The sequence below is a fragment of the Leguminivora glycinivorella genome, chromosome 10, assembly GCF_023078275.1.
Source record: "Leguminivora glycinivorella isolate SPB_JAAS2020 chromosome 10, LegGlyc_1.1, whole genome shotgun sequence".
NCBI classification, from domain to species: Eukaryota; Metazoa; Arthropoda; class Insecta; order Lepidoptera; family Tortricidae; genus Leguminivora; species Leguminivora glycinivorella.
This window is the reverse complement of record NC_062980.1, coordinates 1,202,416-1,227,034: the sequence shown is the minus strand read 5'-3', so window position 1 is coordinate 1,227,034 and position 24,619 is coordinate 1,202,416. Positions and strand designations below refer to the sequence as shown.

At 38.2% G+C, this 24,619-nt stretch overlaps 1 protein-coding gene across 1 annotated transcript in view; it reads right to left on the bottom strand.

The window, feature by feature from the left end:
* LOC125230696 (histone deacetylase 4) overlaps window positions 1-24,619 on the bottom strand; it is a 207,383-nt gene that overhangs the window by 20,021 nt on the left and 162,743 nt on the right. The window contains 5 exon segments of the mRNA XM_048135954.1: window positions 77-147; window positions 809-991; window positions 5,089-5,196; window positions 7,950-8,021; window positions 12,589-12,704. Coding sequence (XP_047991911.1) covers window positions 77-147; window positions 809-991; window positions 5,089-5,196; window positions 7,950-8,021; window positions 12,589-12,704 — 550 coding nt within the window.

Here is a 24,619-nt window from a genome sequence, read left to right as displayed (position 1 = left end):
ACATATAAAAAAAAAAATTAAAAAAAAATTAAAAAAAAATATGTAGCTTTAAAGATCCGAGAAGAATTTAGCTTACCAATTTCTGTAAGGAGATCCAGGAACAGTGCCGTTGGCATTCGCCGCGGCTTGCTTCTTCTTTAAGAACTCCTGAAAACAAAACATTACATTAAAATCAGTACAATCGTTTCCCGCAGACTAGAATTTATGAAAGCCCTGTATACTAATATTATAAATGGGAAATGTGTGTGTCTGTTTGTTTGTCCGTCTTTCACGGCAAAACGGAGCGACAAATTGACGTGACGTTAAGTGGAGATAGTTGAAGGGATAGAGAGTGACATAGGCTACTTTTTGTCTCTTTCTAACGCGATCGAAGCCGCGGGAAAAAGCTAGTCTTAATATAAGTTCAAATGCGTCTTGTGCCATAATTTATAGTACATTACATCAGAGGCCGGGAAAATGAGGATTTCCGTACAAGTGGGTATATAGTGGGCCGGATAGGGATACGAGGCCGGGAATCCGTTTTCACGCCGAGGCATGTATAGTGCTTTTCTCAAACATACAATGAAATAAAAAAAAATGCTCTAAAGGACAATATTTTATATAAAAAAAAGTTACTTTGCAGGCCTAGGCCTAAAAAATAATATGAAATCCCTTTACAGTCCTCTCGAGTTGTTACGCCCAAAAAGCGATACTTCCCAGCCCATTTTAAGGAACGTAAAGACAATATTTCATTGCATGTTTGAGAAAAAACATTTTATTATACGTATACGAGTATGTGGCTAGTGCCGCTAGTGGTATATCTGCTCACCTGCAGCTTCTGTTTGACTTGCGACGACGCGTTAGCGCTGTGCTCATGCTTGTCTCGCTTCCGCAGCAGCTCCACCCGGTCTCTCTCGTGCCTCTCCCGTGCTTCTCTCGCTTCTCTTGCTTCCCTCGCTTCTCTCGCTTCGCGCAGCGCCGCCTCCTCCATTTGCTTCTGTTGCTCCCACAGCTGGAACCAAACAGGCTATCAAGCCCTAGTTACACAGTTTTACATCTTAAAGTAACATTGTTGGACACCATTAAAGATGGATCAATTTCTACATTAATAAACATGAAATGAATGATTGGTCCATCTTCAATAGGTCCAAGAAATAAGAAGTTATAAAAAAAAAAAGAAATTAGATTAGAAGCGAAAGTCTGTTGTAATGTGCCGTTGTATTGATTGTCATTAACTCATTACTCATAATATTACGTCACCTAATGCTGAAATATGATGACAATCAAATTCAACAACACGTTATTTTATAAAATACGTACCTATAAATACGAAATGATTAATTGATGACTAATATGAACGTGAAACGTATTTTAATGAAAACAGTTGTAAATATCACGATTAGTGGGTATATCCTTCTTAGGAATGTGTTTGCCAGTTATTTACTAACCGTTTTATTTCTACCTACTTAATATTCATAACATGTCATAATATAATATGTTTACAACGGATACAATATTCGGTTGATTGGCTTAAATTAGTGACAAATGCGTCATTTTCGCTTAGTCATCAAAATAATATACATTCTTGCCTCTTTGCCAAACTACACGCGGTCATTTTCGATATTTATTGGTATTTTGTACGTATGACTCGTATTACAACAATGCATGTTTCGCTTGATATAAAATTGTACCTCATGTCTTGTGTTAATATCATTCTGACGTGTGTCTGAAAGCACACCAAGGGACGTTTTGGAACACATCTAAACATATTAAAGACGAACCTTAACACTTTCTAATGAAATGTACACTCTGACTAATAAACATGAAATAAAACTCGAATATATATATATTATATGTTCTACGGGACTAATATTCGAACGATTAATTTGTGAAACGAAATATGGAGGTATTTTCATAAACTAAAAATGTTAAATTCTTTGCCGATGACCCCGTACGTATGAACTTGAAAACATATATACATAGTAGGTACCATTGAACTATAGACGGGTTTTACAATTGATTGTTTGTGATTAAAAGGTTGATGTACCTAAGCGAGACATTACAGTAAAATTACAAGTAATTATCAGTGACCGTCATGCATCGTCATGCTGCGTTTCTGTCAATGGGACAAGACACTTAATTATTTGGTAAATCAATAAGAAATTTAGTGTATCCAGAAAAATAATTAAATAACAGCTACTGACGTCGACCATTGTTTGTCATTTGTGACTCTTACTGCTACAAATTAAGGCTACCAATGCTTCATTCAGATATACCAAGTGTTGTTGTTTGTACATACCTACTATTATTTGGAGCTTCCAACCGGAATTTTACGAATATCGAATGAGAAATTACCCAAGGAACAAAGTCGATAAGTTATATACAAAAAAAGACACACTTAATACGCACAACAAAACTGAGCACTATAAATTCAACTGTTTCTAAATTCGTTCAAGTTTGTTCAGTTAATAATTTCACGCATAGTTAAAGGTATGAGATAATTGAAGTATTATAGCGTTCTAAAGTACATATCTTTTTGGAGGTTACTACATGTAAGCGTTCGTTCACTGCACTAGTTTACTATGACTGAGCGCAGCGGCCTACGCTATTACCCAACTCATCCAACTCTGCGCGTATCTAGCCTAATTTGAGCCCTTCCTCCTTCATAACTGGTCGTACTTTTAGATCGTATATTAAACTGGTTAAGCTAAATGTATGTATTATACAATTACGTCCTGGAGCGGGTTAATGAATGATGTAATTGCCGATGGCGCGGTCATTCAAGTCTATTTATAGCGCGAGTGACACCGCCGCTCTGCCAAACACAGACTTCCAAATATTCCTCACTCTGCCAATTATGCTATGCGACTACGGCGACATCGGTTTCAATTTGTGTTTATATCTTTCAAACGCGTTGTGGTCTTTCAAATAAGAACTCAAATCGCCCGGAGATGTGATAAACTCTGTTGTTATTGCCAACAATGCAAAAAAAATCGTGGCCCTTGGAAATTCTCAAAATATTTACTATTAGTCGTTCCCGAGTAGAGTTTGACCAGTACTCGACTTTAAAAATTGACAAGCTTGTAAATTGGTGATAATAAGCCCTAAACGTACCCAAACCAGTAATCACAATTGAACTAGAATGACATTTTAAAACTTAAAAATAAATGTGACCCTTAAACTTATAAACCAGAAACACCCGCCTAGGCTTCAAAAACGTAGAAAAAGACAAAGACAGCAACAGTGATTGTCGTTCTAGTAGAAAATAGACTAGCCTGACAGCCAAGTGATAAGCCAATTCGTTTCCCATCGGCGCTGGGGTAATGACATACTTCGCTGACGGCCAAACATCTCCGTTTGTTTTTGGACGGACTATTTCTGACTGCGGTGTTTTTATTTTTGATTATGAGTTGGCAATGCGCACCGAGCTTCTCAGAATGCCCGAGCGGGGAAACTGAACATAATAATAACTTTTATAATGGAATATATGATGACGCCAATAGTCTGATAACTGATGATGATAGTCTAATCAAATGCAGCAACAGCAGCGGTTAAAGCCACTGTTCAGGCAGTAGATACCAGACCCAGCAGACGGAAAGAAAGTAACATGGATATCATAGATGGTATAGGATGATCTACAGAGAGAAGTAGGTAACAAACTAACAAATGGCTTATAACTTTCAACCTCTGTCCCTGGGGCAGACCAAAGAAGCGACTAGAGAACTTTTTGAACAAATAGGGCTAATAATAGAAGTCGCTTATAAACTTGTAATCGAACAAAACCTAAGGATTTTTCCTCGTGCCGCCCAAAATACATTAAAGTTTTAATGAAATTTCAGCCAAAAATAAAGTAGCATTTCTTTTGTCTCGTCATATTTGGAACAAATTAAATGTAACCTAATTAAAAAACAAACTCAAACTTCTTTAGGTATAATTATGTATCTAATAAAGTAAGCGACACGAGGCTAGCTATCATTATACTAATAAAATCACAGATTTTTGTAATTTCTCACCTGTGTCATTGATCGCCGACATGCGTATGTAAATGCGTGACATTTGTACGTTATTCCGGTACTATATGTATGTCTACATAACATAATGTAACCTTACTGTATACGGCTGAATGCATAATGAACGGTCAACTCTGTGACCCTCATTGTCACAGTTATTTTAGGCGCATTTAATTAGATGTACGCCGTAGTCGTAGTCTTATCAGATTTGTAATATATTCTATTTGACAAGTAATAAAATGGGCAAAGGTTGAATTGGACATTAAAACAAAGTGCGTATTAGTGCCGAGTTAACACGATGTTCGGGGTAATATACCACTGCTTTGGTTAGTATAAAGACAACACATATACAATTATAAAGCGATGGGTGGCGATGGGAGGAAAATGTATTGCCTGCAACGGTCTGAATTTACTATACTATATAGGCCACACAACTATCAGTGTTATAAATTGAATCGTTATCCTCAAACTCGGATAAACCCAGCCCGTCAGATTTTTATATAAAGAGAAAGAATAGTACCTAATACTGTAGATATTTCCTAAGAGTCTATACAGATGTACTGCAACCAGACCTGTAGGCCTAGTACATGATGGCCGCGAGAGTATGTCGCCGCGAGACAGACTACCCATCCTTATGTCATTAATACAGTTAGAAGAAGAGGTGTCATCTATCTCGCGGCGACATACTCTCGCGGCCATCATGTACTAGGCCGACTGTTATGGAAACAGCATCATCGGGATGCAATTCCCATAAGTTGCACTTTGTTGCAGTCCGTATCAGGCGGGCGAGCACAACTTGCATTCGCACGAGACTTTACATCTAGCGCGATTTGGAAGTATGACCTCGCGCGCGAGAGCTCAAATTGTGCTAAACCGCCAAGTCCAACGGCTCAGCCACGACATTGGTCTAAGCGCGACAGCGGTGAGCGGCGGCCATACATTGGAGCGAGACACAGCGATGGGACTTTTCATTCGCACGTATGGCTGCCGCTCATCGCTGTCGTGCTTAGACCAATGTCGTGGCTGGGCCGTAAGAGGGAAGTACTGTATTTGTCCGAATTGAAAGTAATGTGAATGAAGAAGAGTGTTGCATATTCACCTTGAGATGATGCCTCAGCTGTTGCTCGTGCTGCTCGGCGAGCTGCGCGCGCTGCTGCTGGAAGTGCTGGAGCAGGATCTCCTGCTGCAGCTGCTGCTGCTTCTTCAGCTGCAACAGACCACGACATGCCTCAGAGCGGCTGCTGAGGACTGCCTCAGATTCAACAGAAAGGTTCCTAGTATGATAAGTATTACTTGTTTCAATTTATCATTTTTGACTAGATTGAGAATTATTTTCAGTTATTTAGCAGAGGTACTGGCCAGTTCACAAATATTACAAGCCAACGTTTCAAAAAATTCAGTATGAATGGTGTTTTTGGCCCACACTAGTGCGCTAAGTAGTTCATTTCTTGTCTCTTAGCTTCAACTGGCTTTCTGGCCATCTGCACTGAAAAACGTCGTAGTACGTACGTGCGGACAGGAAATTCGTAGATCATGTCAATTAATTTATCGCCACTCGTTTCGAACTTCTCTTTTCTGCAATTGTATCGGAATGTACTATTACACGCCACATTGAAAATAAAACTGTGTAAAAACATTTTTTATAACGTTGACTTGTTTACGAATTTCGACTATTTAAATAATTCTACAAAATATCAGGAATTTCTTAAAGAAATCACTAAAACGAAAGTAATTTGAACAAACTTACAATAGGTACAATTAGCACCAAATATAGTTAAGCAGACCTGTTAGAATAATCTAAACACAACTATGATGTTATGATAATAGTTTGTATAGATTATTTTGAACTGCTGCCTGCTCCGCTGCTATAGCCTCTGACTGTATAATAGTCTACTATAAATAGCTGCCACCATGAATAGTTAAACAGTAATACTTATCAATAATACGCAATATATCACCTGAACCAGTCCTTAGTTTAAGTCAGTAAACAACGAGGTAGTTATTAGTTGCGAGGTTTGGTCAAAAATAACATAAAGTTATGTGGAAACTTGTTTTTTTGATAGATTCACACATATGTAGGTAAATCTTGCATAAATATGTGAACACAACCTTATTATCAGTGTCTTAAGGAGCCCACTGACTATCAATTCGCCAGACAATATCGGCCTGTTAGTAAGAAGGAAAAAATATGGTCTGATAGACTACACTACTTTTTTAGTTGTTGTAACAAGCATTTAACAATTGCAAAATTACAAGAAAAAAAATGTTTCCAAACTGACTCATTAATATCATGCTCAGTTATAACTAACAAGTTATTAACCAACGCAAGAGGAACGGGGACAACCGTTCTCCATACAAAAGTTGTCTCAAGTCTCCTTTTAGGATATTTCAAAATATATTTTAAACCATCTATTGGGTTGGATTTAATATCGTTTGTATAAATAATCTGTAGGGTAATCATGGTCGCGCGATAAATGATAAAAAAAATCGGGCCGTCCCTATCGCACTTACAAATAGTGCGATAGGGACGGCCTGCTGTTTTATCATTTATCGCGCGACCATAATTGCCTGCCTGGCGTCCCCTATCCATACATTGCACACATTAGCACATAAAATGACATTGATGACTGGCTGGGGATCACTTTTGACAAAACCTCATCCACGTGATCCACGTCCATTTGGGATTCACATGTTTTAGATTTGCTTTCTTGACTGACGTCATGGTTCTTGTGACTGCCGAATGGACATAGAACCATATCAATTGGGGTTAACAAGCGCACACATGATTCATTTGAGAATAGTACCTACCTATTTCTTACTGGAAATTTAAAGCGCCTACTTGGAGCATATTCAAAAACATACTCGATTTGTCATGCAACATAATGTCATAATGGCCACCTTTCGTTACTGTCAAGGTAGTTACCTAACATTTTGATTCATTAACTATTAATCTGGGCGAATAAGCGTACATTAGACCGACCTCGTGCGACTGAGCTAAGCGGAATCGATGCGCGCGCGGCGAAATTAAGGACCATATTTTACGTTTACGAATGCAGTAAAATAAACTAGATATTTTTAAAAACACAAAAAAATCAGCGAAAAACACCCATAGATTACCAGTTCGTTCGTCGAACAATATCGCCCGGCGACCTGGCAACCTGTTAGGTCCCTTTAGAACATTTAAAAGCTAACGCTAACGTTTGAGTATTTTTACTAGATATTTAGCAATCGGCACGAAGGCCGCCTATTATTCCCAGCGTGTCGAGTATAAACCGAACATGTGTCGAACATTAACCATTCAAGCTATTTACAGATGCCAACGTCTCAAACACTGCGATATTCGCGGTTGTTAATATTAGTACACGCATTCAACTACCCAATGCCGTTTTGAACTCGGGTTTAAATATAGTCTCAGATGAGTCCATATTTAAAATTAGAACTATTAAATATGCACGGGTAACAGCTACATTATTAATTGATCATTTGTGAACCTTGTGTTATTTGTAATAAGGGTTATAAATTATCAATTAACAATGTGTAGCTGGTACAGCGAACGGCACCAAAAAGTAACAGACTCGAGCTCTAGTTGAATACGTTGAGAAACACAAAGTTGCAGTGTGATTTTTGTGGAAGGAGAACTTTGAAGGTATGCAAAAGGGTATCGTACGATAAAAGGGGATTTACGCCGTGGGTTGCGTGGACGACGGTCGCGCGACGGCGATGTGACGCGACGCGCCGCGACGAAATCAAATCAAACTTTCGATCTCTATGAAAGTGTCTTAGATAGGCGACGTCGACGAACTATCGATGACAGGCGATGCGATGCGACGCGACCGTCGCCCATGCAAGCCACGGCGTTAGTCGAGAATCCAAAGAATAAACTAAGGACATTACAGATCATTGACCACATTTAAAGTTCTCCTTAAAATCAGACTGCAGTAGTATGTAAAGCGGACTCACTTGTAACAGGAAACTATTTTCTAACGTTTGTTTCGCTCTCTCCGCTATATGGTTCTTTCTCGGGCTCTGATTCTACAACGAAGGAAACATATCACATGTAGGACATAGTCTGTGGTAACTTTTTGGTACAAATAAAGAAAGTATTTATGTAGCCATCAGTCGCCATCAGATATTTATATCGATCCACCAAGTTGCTCACAATAGAAATAAAGCACCACATAATTAGAAGAAAAATATGGACAGTAGTTATGTTTAAACATAATTTCTATTTAATAAGTCAAAGAGAAGGATATAAAGTAAATGAATTGACCGTGACGTCGCTCCTCAGTATTTCATAGTGATTCCATATTAGCAAATCGTTTTGACAGTTCTTAAAAAGAAGCTGAGTTGACTAGTAGGAAACTAGCCTATTGTCTGGGGGGTTACCATGAAGTACTAAAACCGTTCAGTTTAGGTTGAGAGAGGGAGAGAGAGAGAGAGACGGAGCTTTATAACTGGTACAGCTCTCTGTCCCTTTCTCTCGACCTAAACAGAACGGCTGAAGAGATATTCTTGAGAGCCTCTGTCGCTGTATATATCTGATGGCCATTGTATGTAAATAAAATAAGTATAAACAAGTTGAGGTAGGTACAAAATATTCTAAAACATGGTGATTCAAAAGACTAATAATTTTTGATAAGAGTTAATTACCGTCTCTCACAAATTAGAAATCAATCATGGCACCAATTAATATACATAATCTAAAAGTGATTCATGCTCAACCAAATGTAGACGATCTATTGATATTTATAAATCAATGAAGTGTAAAAAATCATCATTATCAATTGTTGAGTTTTTATCTTCCATAAGAAATTGCATCTACAACATCCGATTTTTTATTTGATTTGATAGCACAATGTCTACCAACAATAAGGAAATCTTTTTGACCCGTTTTCGGGATAGTAATTAACTCAAAATGCTAAGGAGCATAATACACTAGCAAGTTAGAATAGAAACTGGTTATTTATTATATTTAGTTATGACATTTAGGGCCACTTGCACCAACGATAATGGAGCTTTAACCCTCGGGTTAACCCACCATTTTATATGGAATTTGACAGATGACAGCCCACTGAGTTAAGTGGTTGGTGCAAGTGGGCCTTAAAGTCATTTAGACCTCTAAAGTTATTTTTGATTTATTTTTGTTCTATGTTTGTGCTTTTTAGTTGTAATTCGTCATTTTAGACATTCTATACATCTCCTAGGTAGTAAAACTTTATGTAGTTTATGTTTTAGTTAGAATAATATTTTGACGTGTAAAAGTGTAAAAAAAAAATCGACATATAATTATACACTCCGGTCATCTACATCACATTATCTTTGTATCTCTTCTATCTTGACATTCTTAGTTTCTCAATATGCAATTATTCTTAGTAACTGACTTTAAAATTATTATTTTATTCTTAATCGTATTCCCTTTTTATAATTTTGTTTTCTCTTATTCTAATTGTAATCTATTTCTATTTTAATTATTATTTTGACATTACCAGTGATGTAATGTTCGATACAACTATGTTTGCATGCATTGTATTATGTTTTATCAGCAAATAAAAATTTGATTGATTGATTGATTGATTGAGTGCCTCTGTGGCGTTTTTACTGAAGAAATGTAGGTATTAGTTTTTGTTTGACGCACTACTCTAGTAGTCCAGATCCGCGCGAGCATAGTTCTGTAGACTCTGTAGAGTAAATAACGTATTCAAAAACCCATGGTAGCGGGTGCGAAATGGCGGCGTGCCACAAATACGCTGCGCGTGGGCACCGCAAACAATGCGGGGCTCCGCTTCTAGCAGATATGCGGAAAAATTATACAGCGTATTTATAACTGTCGCGCTTAATTCAATTTACATGAGCGCATAATGACGTTAAGGCAAAGAGGGAGACCATGGCACAGATAATAAAGAGAAGATAAGAGGAGATAAGATATATAATAAAGAGTACTATCGTACAGTATGATCACTCCCGCTCCCCGCTGAAAATGCCGCTCACCCCCTCTCGGTTACCTCATAGTTACCGCCTGTCAAAAACGCGAATAGTCGACCTGTCATATCTCACTCACACAAGCATGGTACGCGTTCACCTACACGAGCTTATGTGCTAGGAACGCGCCTCTATCATATATCTGATCGCCAGTGTCCGAGGTGATGTGACCAAGGAGAGCGTACATAACCCAAATAAAGGAAAGGATCAACGTCGTGTCGTATTACGGAGTCAAAAGGAAGGCAGAAGACCGGTACACGTGAAAGTTGCTCCAACAAGACAACGGGTCCAAGTCTTGAATGAATGATGATGATGATAATGGTGTTACGTGCCAAATTGAACTGACCGCGTTGTCGGGTTACTTACTACCTCGTACGCGTAAAGATATGCGCGTTGGCTTTGGCAATGGCGTTTGTTACGCGAACATTCTTATGACGTATTTTTGGTGTTTCTTTAATATGGAAAATTTTATTGAAATACAAAGGCACGCTAAAAATTTTGAAGAAAACTGATGCAGGATTCAGCGCTTCCGGTAAAATAGGAACTATTCATACTATTCTCTTATACGTTTTATTGTTTTATCACGTGATTTATATATTCTTGATAAAATTTGTGTCTTGTCATCATGACTACTTAGGGTTTCCCAACGGAATCGGCTCTATAGCCGACCAAAAATCGCTTGTTAGTATAAAGACGCTTACGCGTCATCGACGCTGAACGCATCCGTAACGCAAGTTCATTCGGTTGGCGAAAACTGATTCCGCGTTGATGATGTTTGAGGAAGTTCTGTACAATAAGGGTCGTTGTACAGATTTCGGAAAGCATGAAAATTTTACTATCAACATAGCAAACATTACTAGACAAGAATAGTTTATTTCTCAACGTTCCCATGCTAAACCCACGTGCACACCCGGACATTCGATTGCAAATAGCTGAAATCGCACCGCACCCGTTATTGAGGGGCCGCATCAACATTGGATCTATATTTAATCGCGCACTGTAAATATAAATACCCGGCGGATGGATATATATACTCGCGTTGGTTCGGTTATTAATACCGGCGCGGGATCTTTATATATATGCGGGCAAGATGCGGTGGAAGGTCGCGGAAGTCTTTGGACACGTGGCTGAGGTTTGCCCTAATTTTTGAGCGTGAAACATTTAACTTTTTTTGATCAAATTTCTAAATATAACCCGAAAACGAATCATCAGACATCAGAGGGCATTCAGCTTTCTGATGGTTATGCATCTTCATACCAACAAGTGTTTTTCATAATGAGGCTCGATAATGACAGATGTGATTTTAGTTCTATACATTGTGTCAGAAGTGTGAAGTGTGGAGTGGATGTAGATGTGGTGACAAGATTGAGATGGGTATGTTAAGGTGGTTCGGGCATGTAGAGAGGATGGATGAGAGGAGAGTAACGAAGAAAGTATATGAAAAAAGAGTGGAAGGGTCAGTTGGAAGTGGAAGACCTAGGTGAACTTTTCTTGTTCAAATCGGGGAAATATTGAAAAAGGCCAGGTCAGAAGTACTCGAAACCGACGAGCGTGTATGAGAAACGTTATGAAAGTGTGTGAAGCGAAAGTGATTTGTCAGGATCGTAGTAAATGGAAATCCGTGATCTCTGCCTACCCCTCTGTATGTATGTACATTGTGTCAGTTAGCTTAACCTGATTTTATTTGACAAACCAAGTATTAAGGCTTAAGTTTTATATAAGAGGTGAAAGTTGTTTTAGAATTTGAGAATGACCGAAAGGCCTATGCCATAAATCCACTTTCTAAATTTTGGAAACAGCTTTTTAAAAATGTTTATCATTAAGATAAGCTCTTTGGACAATGATATGTAAATCTCATCCAAAATTGGGACGACGAGTTTTTTATTTACATGTTTTTGCGTTTACGACATTAATTTTCTTAATTAAAGTTTTGGAATGAATAATTTGATTGTGATTCATTTGTTTTGCACAACTAGCAAACGGAGTATTGAAAGAATCGGATTAAATCTTGAGTATATTTAGGTAAAACCATCTTTACTTTACATTTAGCTACACAATTTTTTAGGCACGTATGTTTTGAGAAACTGATATTCCGATAAGGTAGAGTTGAAAAGTCATGTCAAAAGAGAGACGATTGTATAAACTTTAAAAGTCACCACAAACTGTCCAGAAGTCAATCATGTAAATATAATACAACTAGGTACTAGACATTATGACTAATCTTCAGGTCACTTAAATTAACCCCTTTGTTACTTATTCAACTTAGTTTTCAGCTAAAGCACAATTTGGGAAAGGTGAATGTAGAAAAGACCGGCTACAAAGCTCGTCTATCAGTGGCGGGGCGTGAAAATTTTCGTTGGTAAAGCCGGATGGGTTTTTGGAATCTGTTTTGTATGGACTTCCACAGATACTAGAGAATTTTAGGGAACCCGTTGGGAATCGAGTTGTAGCGACGCTCCGCCACTGGCGTCTATACATATAAGTATACTCTACAAGTATAAAACAAACGCGCGCTTTTAACAGTTGTTGCCTTCTGGCGGCCTAGACCGACTGGTGATTTCTCTACATTGAGCTGAGTGCCTCCAAAGTAGTGAGTTGAGCAGTAGGGATGTTCTTGTACCTGCATGATCTGAGAATGGAAGCTGGCCTCGGCGGCGGGCAGCCGCGGCGCGTGCGGCGGCGACGGCGTCGGCTGCGGGGAGCTCTCCGCCGCGCCGGCGCCCTCGTGCGCCATCTCTGCAACAACAATAACGGCTGGTTAGCAAAGTCATGAGAAGATGGAAGGCAGAGGATTTCATACAATGATTTCAGCGTGTCTATTTTACGTTTTTTTTTATATACTAACAAGCACACGGTCCGCCTGATGGACGCCTGCAGCTCAAGGAGTGTCACATGCGCGTTGCCAACCCATTAGAAACTTGTACACTCCCTTTTGCTATGTTAAGTACACAGCAAAAAGAAGTGTACAAGCTCGAAGGTGGGTTGGGATTGCCGACGACACATGCCGTTTTGGCATAGTATTAGTGAGATTTATAAAAAGTTATGTGTAATGCTCTCAATACTGGTATCTCTAGTACTTTAGTTGGATTCTTATTTTATTACATACAATGTAATCATGGTAGCCCTTCGTGTCAAGAGCGCGTAAATCACCAAGTCCTGTAGTGCACCCTCTATTCAACCACACGTTCACACAGCATTACCCCTGTGGTCTTCATAATTATTCACAAACCAAAATTGACTCGACGAAAAACTTGACTTCAGAAGTGTAAAGCATGATAAAACTTGATGAGTAAACTCAGAATGTATTGTACATATTGTAAGGACGATATATAAATAAAAAAATAAAAAAATAAATATTGGGGACACTTTACACAGATCAACTTAGCCCCAAACTAAGCAAAGCTTGTACTATGGGTGCTAAGCGACGATATACAATACTTAAATAGATAAATACATACTTATATACATAGAAAACATCCATGACTCAGGAACAAGTATCTGTGCTCATCACACAAATAAATGCCCTTACCGGGATTCGAACCCAGGACCGCGGCTTAGCAGGCAGGGTTACTACCGACTGAGCCAGACCGGTCGTATACCTACACGTTACGTACGACAGTAAAAGTTATAATTTTCGTTTGGTTTGCCCCAGTTAATATTTAAGTACTTTGTGTTTATGTGTTACCTAATCAATGATAAAAAAGTATAACTTATGCTGACCCGCTTGGATTGACTTTCAATAGGTCAACTATTTATATACCCTTCATTTTGAATTATAATTGACGTACGAGACAGTTTTGAATATTTCAAAGCTGTCTGCATATTTTCGTCTCTAAGTAACCCAACCCTATTATTTGAATATTTTAAAACTACTATTTACCATCTAAATATAAAACCGGCCAAGAGCGTATTACCAGTTTTCGTATTTTTCTCAAAAACTATGAAACTAAAGTTCAAAACAATTTTCCTAGAAAGTCTTTATAAAGTTCTACTTTTGTGATTTTTTTCATATTTTTTAAACATATGGTTCAAAAAGAGGGGGGGGAACCTTAGGAGCGATTATTTCCGAAAATATTAATATTATCAAAAAACGATCTTAGTAAACCCTTATTCATTTTTAAATACCTATCCAACAATATATCACATGTTGGGGTTAGAATGAAAAAAAATATTAGCCCCCACTTTACATGTAGGGGGGTACCCTAATTAAACATTTTTTTCCATTTTTTATTTTTGCACTTTGTTGGCGTGATTGATATACATATTGGCACCAAATTTCAGCTTTCTAGTGCTAATGGTTACTGAGATTATCCGCGGACGGACGGACGGACGGACGGACGGACGGACGGACGGACGGACGGACAGTATGGCGAAACTATATTAAAAAGCCTAAAAAGGGTTCATAAAGAAACCTCCAAAATATTGTTTCATCAATTTTTTTAATATTTTATAGCAGTCAATAGTCCCGATAACTCAAAAACCAAAATTATTTTTGACGTCTCGATACAAGTACTTAAATAAATGTGTTGACAGTCGCTCAGTACAACTTGTGAGAAAAGATAACAAAATTAGCACCCGGTAAAAACTATTCAGTGTTCAAAATGCAAAAGTTTTAAAGCCTCGAAAAACAAAATCTGAATTCCAATCGGAAAAAAAACCAGCAACAGAGATAGGTCCCCCGCATGTAGGTCGGCAGGAGAGGGGGTAAGGGGTGGGGGTGCTCCAGGTCTATTTCGGGCAGGCTATATTTGGCGCCAGGGCCGGCCGGGGCCGCCCTTCGGCGGGGTAACCTTAGGCCTAAGACTAAGTGGCTCGGGCTTTGCTGGGACAGGTCGATTGTGGGGTATTTAGGGGGCATCAACACACATCAATCTAGCCTCAAACTGAGCAAAACTTTCTTAATTATGAGAACTATTAGGCAACGATATACTCATACTTTAGATAAACAAACGCGTATACAATACTGTAAAATAAATGTGATCATCACATTCATTATACAAATATCACATGCTGAATAGGCTTAGCAAGTTGGGCTACCCACTAACGCCGTGGCTTGCGTGGGCGACGGTCGCGGGATGGTCGCGCGACCGTCGCTCAAACCTTATCGATATGGAAGTATGAGACGCGACGGCGACGGTCGCGCGACCGTCGCCCACGCAAGACACGGAGTAAGCCTTATTGGTTGTCACAATAGTTCACATAAGAAAGAAAGAAAGAAAGAAAAGACGTTTATTAGCACAACAAATATGACACAATAACAACTGTCAACTAATTAGGTTAGGTTCTCAAAAATAAAAGCATCCGTCAAACCGCATCAAGACAAATTGCCGGCCATAAAATATTCACAAAATATGCTAAAATAACCTCCATTAGGGACTTAATTCAAATACTTCATTAAACGTATTTCTGGTGACCCACTTATTGAGAGTCTAAGTGATGTGGATTTGGAACAACTCATTTGAAATTGAAATAAGCTAGCTTTAGTGCCAATTAATATGGCGAAAATAGGATGTGACGATTAATAAAAAAGTTTATTTTTAAGTAGGCTAGGTAGAATCTCAGGCAAACTGTATGGCAGTTAGAAAATACAAGATGATTGGAAATATAAGATTTGAGAGGACCCAGGACGAACCGGCTAGGCGACGAGTGATTAAGGCCGACCCAGAGTAAATGGAAAGGAGCAAAAGAAGTTAATTTTTTCAAATAGGCATATTACTCGTACTTAGGCTTATTAAAATAGAGCTATGCCTTTTGCTGCAAAATAGAGCTACGTACACCTACGTACGCAGTACACCTTACACCGTTGTAGAGACGATGTATTCCACTCTCAAAAGGACACATTTTTTTCAAAATGTTACACATGTTCTTATAATTTACAACCAATAACAGCCCGATTCGAGCCTTAATTTAAGTGAAAAAATAACTCTTAATACTATATTGATTGTAACTAACCTTTATTTAAACAAACGCCATTTTTGACGTTGCTATACCCGATTCATATCGTATCTAAGTATAGAAAATATTTGACGCATTTTAAGTTCTAATCGGGTCGGAAATGACACTACACGACAATTTACTAGAAAATTCCTTAAGTCATTTGATACACTGATAAACTAAACCATAACCTCACCTATCCTAACCTTACACAATATTATTATTTCTCGGAATAGGCAGTTTATTCTAACCGATAAGGTTATCTGTATATTCGGAGGCCTTGAAACTCTATTAAAACTTTATCAAACACGAATGTTATCAAAATTCCAACATTGGCGAGTAGGCCTATGTACTCTTTCTGGTTTAAATATATATGTATTTATTTGATACGGAGAACATCAAGGCGAATGGCTAGACTTGGAGATTTTTATGTATAACCTAAACTAAATAACAAGCCCGGACTAGGATGGCCGACTGGCGTAACAGTGCGTAGCGCTACGAACTACGGCGTAGAGGGAGCTACGACGCATGCAGCCTGTGATAGTAATAACGGAATCTATGATGATGAGTTTTTGACATTTTTAACCCCTGATACAAAAACGACAGGGTGTTATAAGTTTTACATGTCTGTCTGTCTGTTTGTGGCATCGTAAATAGCTATCGAACGGAAAACCCGTTTTAGACGTTTTTTAAAGCAGAGTGTAGTCGGTATTGTTCTGAGCCAAGTTTGATGAAAATTGGTCCACTATGTCAGGGGTATTTTCAAAATTATTTTGTTCAGAATGATACGCTATCGAGTAAATATTTAGAATTATGTATGTAGATATAGATGTAACCAGTTAGTGGCAGTGACGTTTCTCCAAATTAAACGTCAACGTTGGAGAAACGTCACTTTGACATTGACGTCATTGACATATCAGATTCTAATCGTATTTAGTTTAGACCTTTACGTTACCTTAGATTTTCCGAATATTAAGGTTACATTTACGCCCGTCTTTCTCAGATGTATGGAGTCGACGAGCGAAATATATTTTCGTATTTAAATTGCTTTTCATAAAAACCTAACGACACCTAATAAATTATGATAATTACATACGTCCTCGGCATTCTTCGCGCCCTAAACCTGCGCAATTTACATAAAAATCCAATACCGATTTAATATTTTTATTAATCGCATATATTATTTTTTTTAGTTGATTAAAATACAGTCGCGAATAGAATTAAAAGTCCCAACGATATAACACGATCCAATCGAAAAATAACTCTCCAATTTTCAAAAAGAAACATGGCCGCCAACGCTTACGTAAAACAAACTTTTTTTTATTCAATACTGTACAATTTGATCCATCAACAATGCCCCCCTCCCCCCGCGGTTTATAAATAGAACATCGGCTTCGGCGCGACAACTGAAGGACGCGCCCCGCCCTTCTCTCCCCTCCTTTTCCCGCCACCTGAACGGCTACGGGTCAGAGTGAAATGGAAAAACAAAACGCGAATTACCGAGAGGTTTAAAAATAGAACACTCACGCGAGCCACGAAATGTGCTGCGTTTAATTTATTCGCGGAAAGAAGCGGGTTTGCGGCGATTTCTCTGTAAGTTGCATGATGAAGCAATTGTTAGTGATGCTAAAGCTGCCACATTGTTGTAGGGACATTAAAAACGTGTGTTATTTATTCACGACAGCGTTTTAGCTTTGACTCTATTGGCATATTTTGAAAAAAACAAGTGCCATCAGACAAACCAAAATAGTGTTTTTTTATACAACGTGGCAAACAAGCGTGCGGTCCGCCTGTTGGAAAGCGGTCACCGTAACCTATGGACATCTGTGTTATGCTGAAACACTTGAAACTTGAATTACAGAATACAGTCTACATATGTCGTGCGAAAATATTTGCCTTCGTATTGTTACGGTAACGTTATTTCAGTCAGTCTCGGTACAAAATATACCGACATTGACTGAACTAGCATGACAAATACGAACGTTTCCGAAAAAATGCGAAGGAAAACCTTCTCGCACTACATCTGTATCATGCATATTTATTAGGGGATTAGATTATACTCTAGATTATTTTTATAATGCTCCAATATATAAAATTTTGAAAAAAACCTTGACCGCGACATAGTGGACCGATTTTCATAAAACATGGCTAAGAACACTCCCGACTAAATCAGCTTTTAAACAAAAAAAAAACTAAATCAAAATCGGTTTATCCGTTCGGGAGCTACGATGCCGCAGACAGACACACACACAGACAGACACGTCAAACTTATAACACCCCGTCGTTTTTGCGTCGGGGGTTAAGAAACGGTCTTGCACACATCTGACTAGACTTTACGCACAGCTGCAACCAGTATTATCTTATCGGTCACTGTCGGAAAAATACAGTAATTCCCATTGAGGTATATGTACTACGTACTAGAGGCGACGTTGCTAAGAGAATTTTTAACACACCCCACTGCGGTCCATGGACCGCAACGTTGTCAGTCGTCTCCAGGCCCTTGCAGTGCAGTGACGTGCCGTGATTCATTTACAATCCACGTGAATAATGCGTTCTTGTGTGCTTAAAAATTGTTCTAATCACTCGAAAAAATCAAATAAAAGTCAAGGTGTGACATTTCATCGGTAAATTAAACAAAAAACTCGTCTTTAATATTTTAAGATTGAATATTCTACAAACACGCGAGCGGGTGCGGACTGCCGCCATTTTGGTGACGCAATCATAGACTAGAAAAAGTTAACCGCGCAGATGTGCCATTTACATTGTTCCTACTAATGTGTTTCACTTCTAATATATTTGCGAAATATATATATTTCTATTTGGAAAATTATTAGGTAACTACTTACTAATTCATGAATTATGTTACTATAATATTTAAAAAGTTTATTTGTTTATAAATTGTTAATATTTTTTGAGTGAAATTGTATTTGTAGCACGCTCACTTTTTGCAGTTTTCTTTGGCCTGGTCATGAAAAAAGGGAACAATGGATACGCTTTATCCAAAAATTGTGCTGAGGAAACTTGGTTACCAACTGACCACACACATATTGTTCATTCATTGTATTTTAAAGAAGAAAATAAGTACAGCACAATTATATTATTTTGTATTGTTTAAGTTGTAAATAAATAAATCATTTTGACTAGAATAGCCGTATTTTAACTAAATGTAAAATTCCCATTAGGCAGAATATAATAATGTGTCACATCTGATGGTAGACCTACTCTATGCGTAAATGGCCGCTCCCCCCACCCCGCGCATTTGTCAGCATGTGCAGTGTTTTCGCTTGGCAACGTCGCCTCTAGTACGTTAGTACATATACCTCAATGGTAATTCCATAAGTATTTACCATTGACGGAAACTTCCTCTAATCTATAACCTATATCTACTGCACGCACTCAACGCTCTGGCAATGTTTTTAAATTGTTTTTTTTTTTCATTAAATCTTAAAGTTAGACGACTGCAGATGAGTTTCATATGAATACATTTCGTTCAACACAAGATGGTCGGACGACCTATGCAAAATAGCCACAAATTGGCCAACTGTGGCAAAAACCAGAGACAGATGGCTAGAGCTGGGTCCAAACCAAATTAGTTTTTTTAAGTATTTTTAATTTATTTTTTATATTTTTAAGGTCTTTGGTTTCGGAATAAACAGGCTTTTTATTTTATTTATTTTATTATTTACATTTCGTAGCAAGCAACAGACATGTGTGTTTATTTGAGTGGCGACGTTGTGCAACGCGCGACCGGCCTAAGACACCCATACTACTGCAAGCACTGCAAGCCTCGATGCTAAGTGCAATGGTAATGCGACCGATGGCGCGCGCTCAACTCACTTTCGGTACAAAGCCAGAGAATACCAAGTTACGACGAATGTAAATGACATGAGGAAGATCATTTTGTCGCTAGCAACGGAATATGTGTGTTTGCATAAGCGCTAAAGTTGTGCAACGTGCGACCGGGCTAAGATACCCATACGACTGCAAGCACTGCAAGCTTCGATGCTAAGTGATCGCTTAAGAAGTAGTAGTAGAATAAAGCATGTGCGGTGATGACATGAGGAATAACACCTTGTAGCAAGCTAAAGATCTGTTTAAGTATATGACTGGTAACGTTGTGCAACGCGCGACCGGCATAAGATAACCATGGCCCTGCGAGCACGGTAAACCTCGAGGCTAAGTGCAAATGCAAGCGCCACTGGCTTCCGCGGGTTTCGCTACAAAACTAGATCATACTTATAACGACTACAGATGACGTGAGGAACATCTCATAGCAAGCCAAAGATGTGTTTATATGAGTGGTAATGTTGTGCAACGCGCGACCGGCCTAAGATAACCATACGATTGCAAGCACTGTAAGCCTCGAGGCGAAATGCGCCACTAATACGCTCGTCCAACTCAGCAGTATGACGACTGCAAATGACATTAAAAATAAAAAATAAACATGAGGAAGAACATCTCGTAGAAAGCCAAAACTGTGTTTAGATGAATGGTAACGTTGTGCAACGCGCGACCGGCCTAAGCTAACCATACCCCTGCGAACACAGTAAGCGTGATGCTAAGTGCATCGCAAATTAGCGCGCCCAGCTCACAAAAATCACAATTATGACGACTGCAAATGACATGAGGAAGAACATTTCGTAGCAAGCAACAGAACATGTGTGTTTAGAATTAGATGAGTGCTAACGTCGTGCAATGTGCGACCGGCCTAAGATACCCATAGGACTGCAAGCACTGCAAGCCTCGATGCTAAGTGATCGCTTCCGCGGGTTTCGGTACAAAACCAGATCATACTTATGACAACTGCAAATGACATGAGGAAGAACCTCTCGTACGAGTAGCAAGCCAAAGCTGTGTTTAGATGAGTGGTAACGTTGTGCAACGTGCGACCGGCCTAAGATAACCATACTACTGCAAGCACGGTATGCCTCGAGGCTACGAGTAAGTGCACCGCTAATGCGCCCGCTGGCTCGCGCCCAACTCGCTCGGTTTCGGTACAAACCGGATCATGTAGTTATGACTACTGATGACATTCTGTAGTACATCAGCGTGTTATTTACAAGTGAATAAAGCAGAATTTGTGCAATACTTATTATATTTATTTTTAAATTAAAGGAAAAATGGAAAAATTCACACCGGCAGGACTCGAACCTGCGACCAACGGCTTTGCCGGAGTCGTCGCTCTCACCAACTGAGCCACGAAGGCCTGCTGGATGTGTGCGAATTTATCCATGCCATCCCTCAATTCTGAAACGCCTTAGGGTAGCGTAAAGCGATATCTACCTGTAAGAATGCATTTTATAAAGCTTAATGCATGTTAACTTATTATATTGTGTTTACTTTAGTCCCTTACTCATTCCACAACTACTCGTAATTTAGATCCAGAAGTTCCCGAACTGACCCTTGACCTTAGTAAAATTGTATACCGTTTTACGTAAACGTTGGGTATCTGTTTACTCAAATACAAATATACTATTTAGATCGCCTATCCGGCATTGTCCCTCCCTACAAAGTGTTCTGGTATGTACTGTAAGCCAAAATCCCGGTAAGGCATGTTTGTATGCGCAATAGTTTGTGTGTTTACGAGTTATATTATTCATATTTAATATTATAAATGGGAAAATGTGTGTGTCTGTTTGTTTGTCTTTCACGGAAAAACCGAGCGAAGGGATGGAGAGTGACATAGGGCTACGTTTAATCTCCTTCTAAATCCCCTCTTCTCTAAAATGGGAGGGAGGGGGGAGTAGTAGTCTTGCTAAGTTCATAATAGCATCGTAGGTTGATCTGTGTGGTTCTGTGGTTGTTCCCAAATATTGATTGTTCTCCTTACGTGTCCAAGAACATCTCCAGAAATATCGTCTATTTCGGCTATGAAAGCCGTTCCATTTCCAACTTCTATTTCAGTGGGCGATGCGTCCGCTATTTCTACCGAGCTAAGAGTATAAGCATCCGCGGCAAGAAATATTCTTCATTTGGAACAGTTTTATTTGATTTCTGACTTCGTAAATGGACGTAGTAGCGAACAGTATCCTCAATAAATTGCCATTGAAATGAATTAGTTTTCGTTTTGACAGAATTGTTCAGTTTAGGTTTTGTGGATTGGATGGAAAAAGTCCAATAACTTCTAATGTGTTATCAACTTATCAATTCAGCAAAACCGTCAATCCACTGTTAATTTTTTCTTTGCAATAGATTTCTGCATTTACAGTTTATAAATGTGGAACGTCCCAAAATAACCTTAATTTCTGAATTGCTATGGGCTTTGCCCGTGAGTTTGTGCGCGTAATTATTACCTAAGTTAACTCTTTCCGTGTTCAAGCACACATCCTTCAAATCTTTTGGACTGTTCGTTCCATTTCCTAGTTCTATTTTAGTGGGCGATGCGTCTGCTCTCCGCTATTTCCATCCAGCTATATGCAGCCGTGGTGGGAAGCAATCTGCGTTTGGAAACGTTTTATTTCGTTTTTAACTAACTAGGCTCCCTTTTAATGTTTTTTTACGCAAATACGTAAAAAGTAGGCTTGTCATACGTTACTAGATATTATTGGTAAAAAAATGAATACTCAAACCCAGACAGTGAGACCCAGCACTGCACAAAGCATTACCTCTTCGTACATCGGTTGATAGTGGGAGATAGTGTGGGGTCGCCCTAAACATGCACGTTGGAAGTTGAAAGCAGCTCAAACTTCAAAACACGTGACACTAATTATTTCAAACATGCGCTCTGATTTGATGAAATAACTTTGGTTCGTGGAATGTTGGAGGAGATAACTTTCAGCTACTATTCTAGTAAGAGTAGATCATCCATGGACGAAGATGCGTGTTTTATCTACCACGATTTGATGTTTGATGTGTGTTATCACGACGCGTGTTCATGAAGAATAGTTTTCACAAATTTAAGCGCCATCATGAATCGACACACACCTGATATCGTGAACGATATTGAAACCTAAATGATAACATATAACCCTATTTATCACTTTCTTCACACGAGTCAGGTTACATGTTATTGTTTCTTATTATAAATTCGACTGTTCTTTAACTTCCTTTAATACAGCTTGAGGATGGCGATATAAGCGATTAGTATCATGAGTCTCATCCCAGTTTGGTTTATGCTCCCACCAGTCAGCAAAGCTGCGTCGAGGTCGTCCTGGCCCCTATTTCAAAAAGGCTACAATTGTCAGTGACATATGTCGAGCGACAATTGTCGATGACAGGTGACAAATTACAATTTTATAAAATATTTTCTATAGAATATCTTACAAACATGACAGGCATTTTGCTACAATTGTATGTATTACAATTATGTTGTGAAACAATAATTATTATTTCTAGGCGACATATTTGTAGAATTGTCGGTGAATCTCGACAGGAGGATTAAGATGTGTCGAATTGTGTGACAATTGTAGTAATTTGTGGTTGACATACGCGTTGTTCAAAATGGCTGCCCATGCGAGTGGTAGTGACACTATTAGTGATAGTGACAGTAATTCCTACCTATATACTTAGGTTTTCGTACTTAGTTAGGAGTTCCTGTTACTTCGCCGTCGATATAAGTTTCAATAATGCTACGTAAATATGAAATTAAATTTGTAGCAAACTACGGATATCTCAATTTATTTTTATCATTGTACCTACCATCGGCAGCAATGTTAGTACCTTATTACAAGGGCATAAAGCCTACCGATGATTAGTTAAGAGTGTTGCTGTTAGTAAACGCTATTGGCCCCTTCGTAACATTATTAGTACTTAGGTATATTTTTGAGATTTCTCTGCGTTAATACATATTATTATACTAAATTGTGTTTTTAAACTTATGTATCATAAAAAATACTACATACCTATGTACCTAAATAGCTATCATTAATATTATTTTATACAAATACCCTCAAATTAATTTAAGCGTTTTTAAATGAACGAGTTACCTTCGTATTTAGGTACACCGAATTCCAAATTCAAATATTTTTAGTTTAGTTAAGCATTTTAACTATTAGTTTAGAATAGTTTTAATTTGTTTAATTTGTTATTTGAATATTTTTATTGTAGTACCTAATGGTCAATGTTTTTACTTCTTCTTTTATCCACGTTTATAAGAAATAAATTTTATATATCTTAATAATTCAAACTTATTAAATACTTAGTATAGTGCCAAATTAGGTATATATCTTAGATATTTCTATTTCTTTGCCAATTTGCCATACACCCGTTTCAATCAAACGTTGAGCTATTCCTTTATATTTAAGTATTAACTTTCATTGCGGATATTAATTTGTTATCAAATTTATCAAATAACACGAATTTGCGGTCGGAAATCAATTTTAAGATAGTCATCTTTCTTATTATATCCATACTGCAATATTGTTTTTGAAACAAAATACTAACACATAACCAATGCCTACTTGATACACATAAATAATGTTACCGAAGAAAATTATATAATGGTGGGAGAGGATTTAGGTAATGAATAGTTTTAAATAAGTTTTATCGAAGTTAACAAAGGCATTTATATTTATAGCCAGCCAATAAACATAAAAATATCCATTAAATAAATTTACTTATTGCCATTTGAGTCAACTACTATTCATAATTTGATACAATTATCCCTATGGTTAGTCGTGACAATTGTATTCTACAATTGTCGCACCTGTCAGCGTGGTGAAACCAATAATTCTACATATGTAATATTTTGTGACAATTGTCGCACCTGTCACCTATAT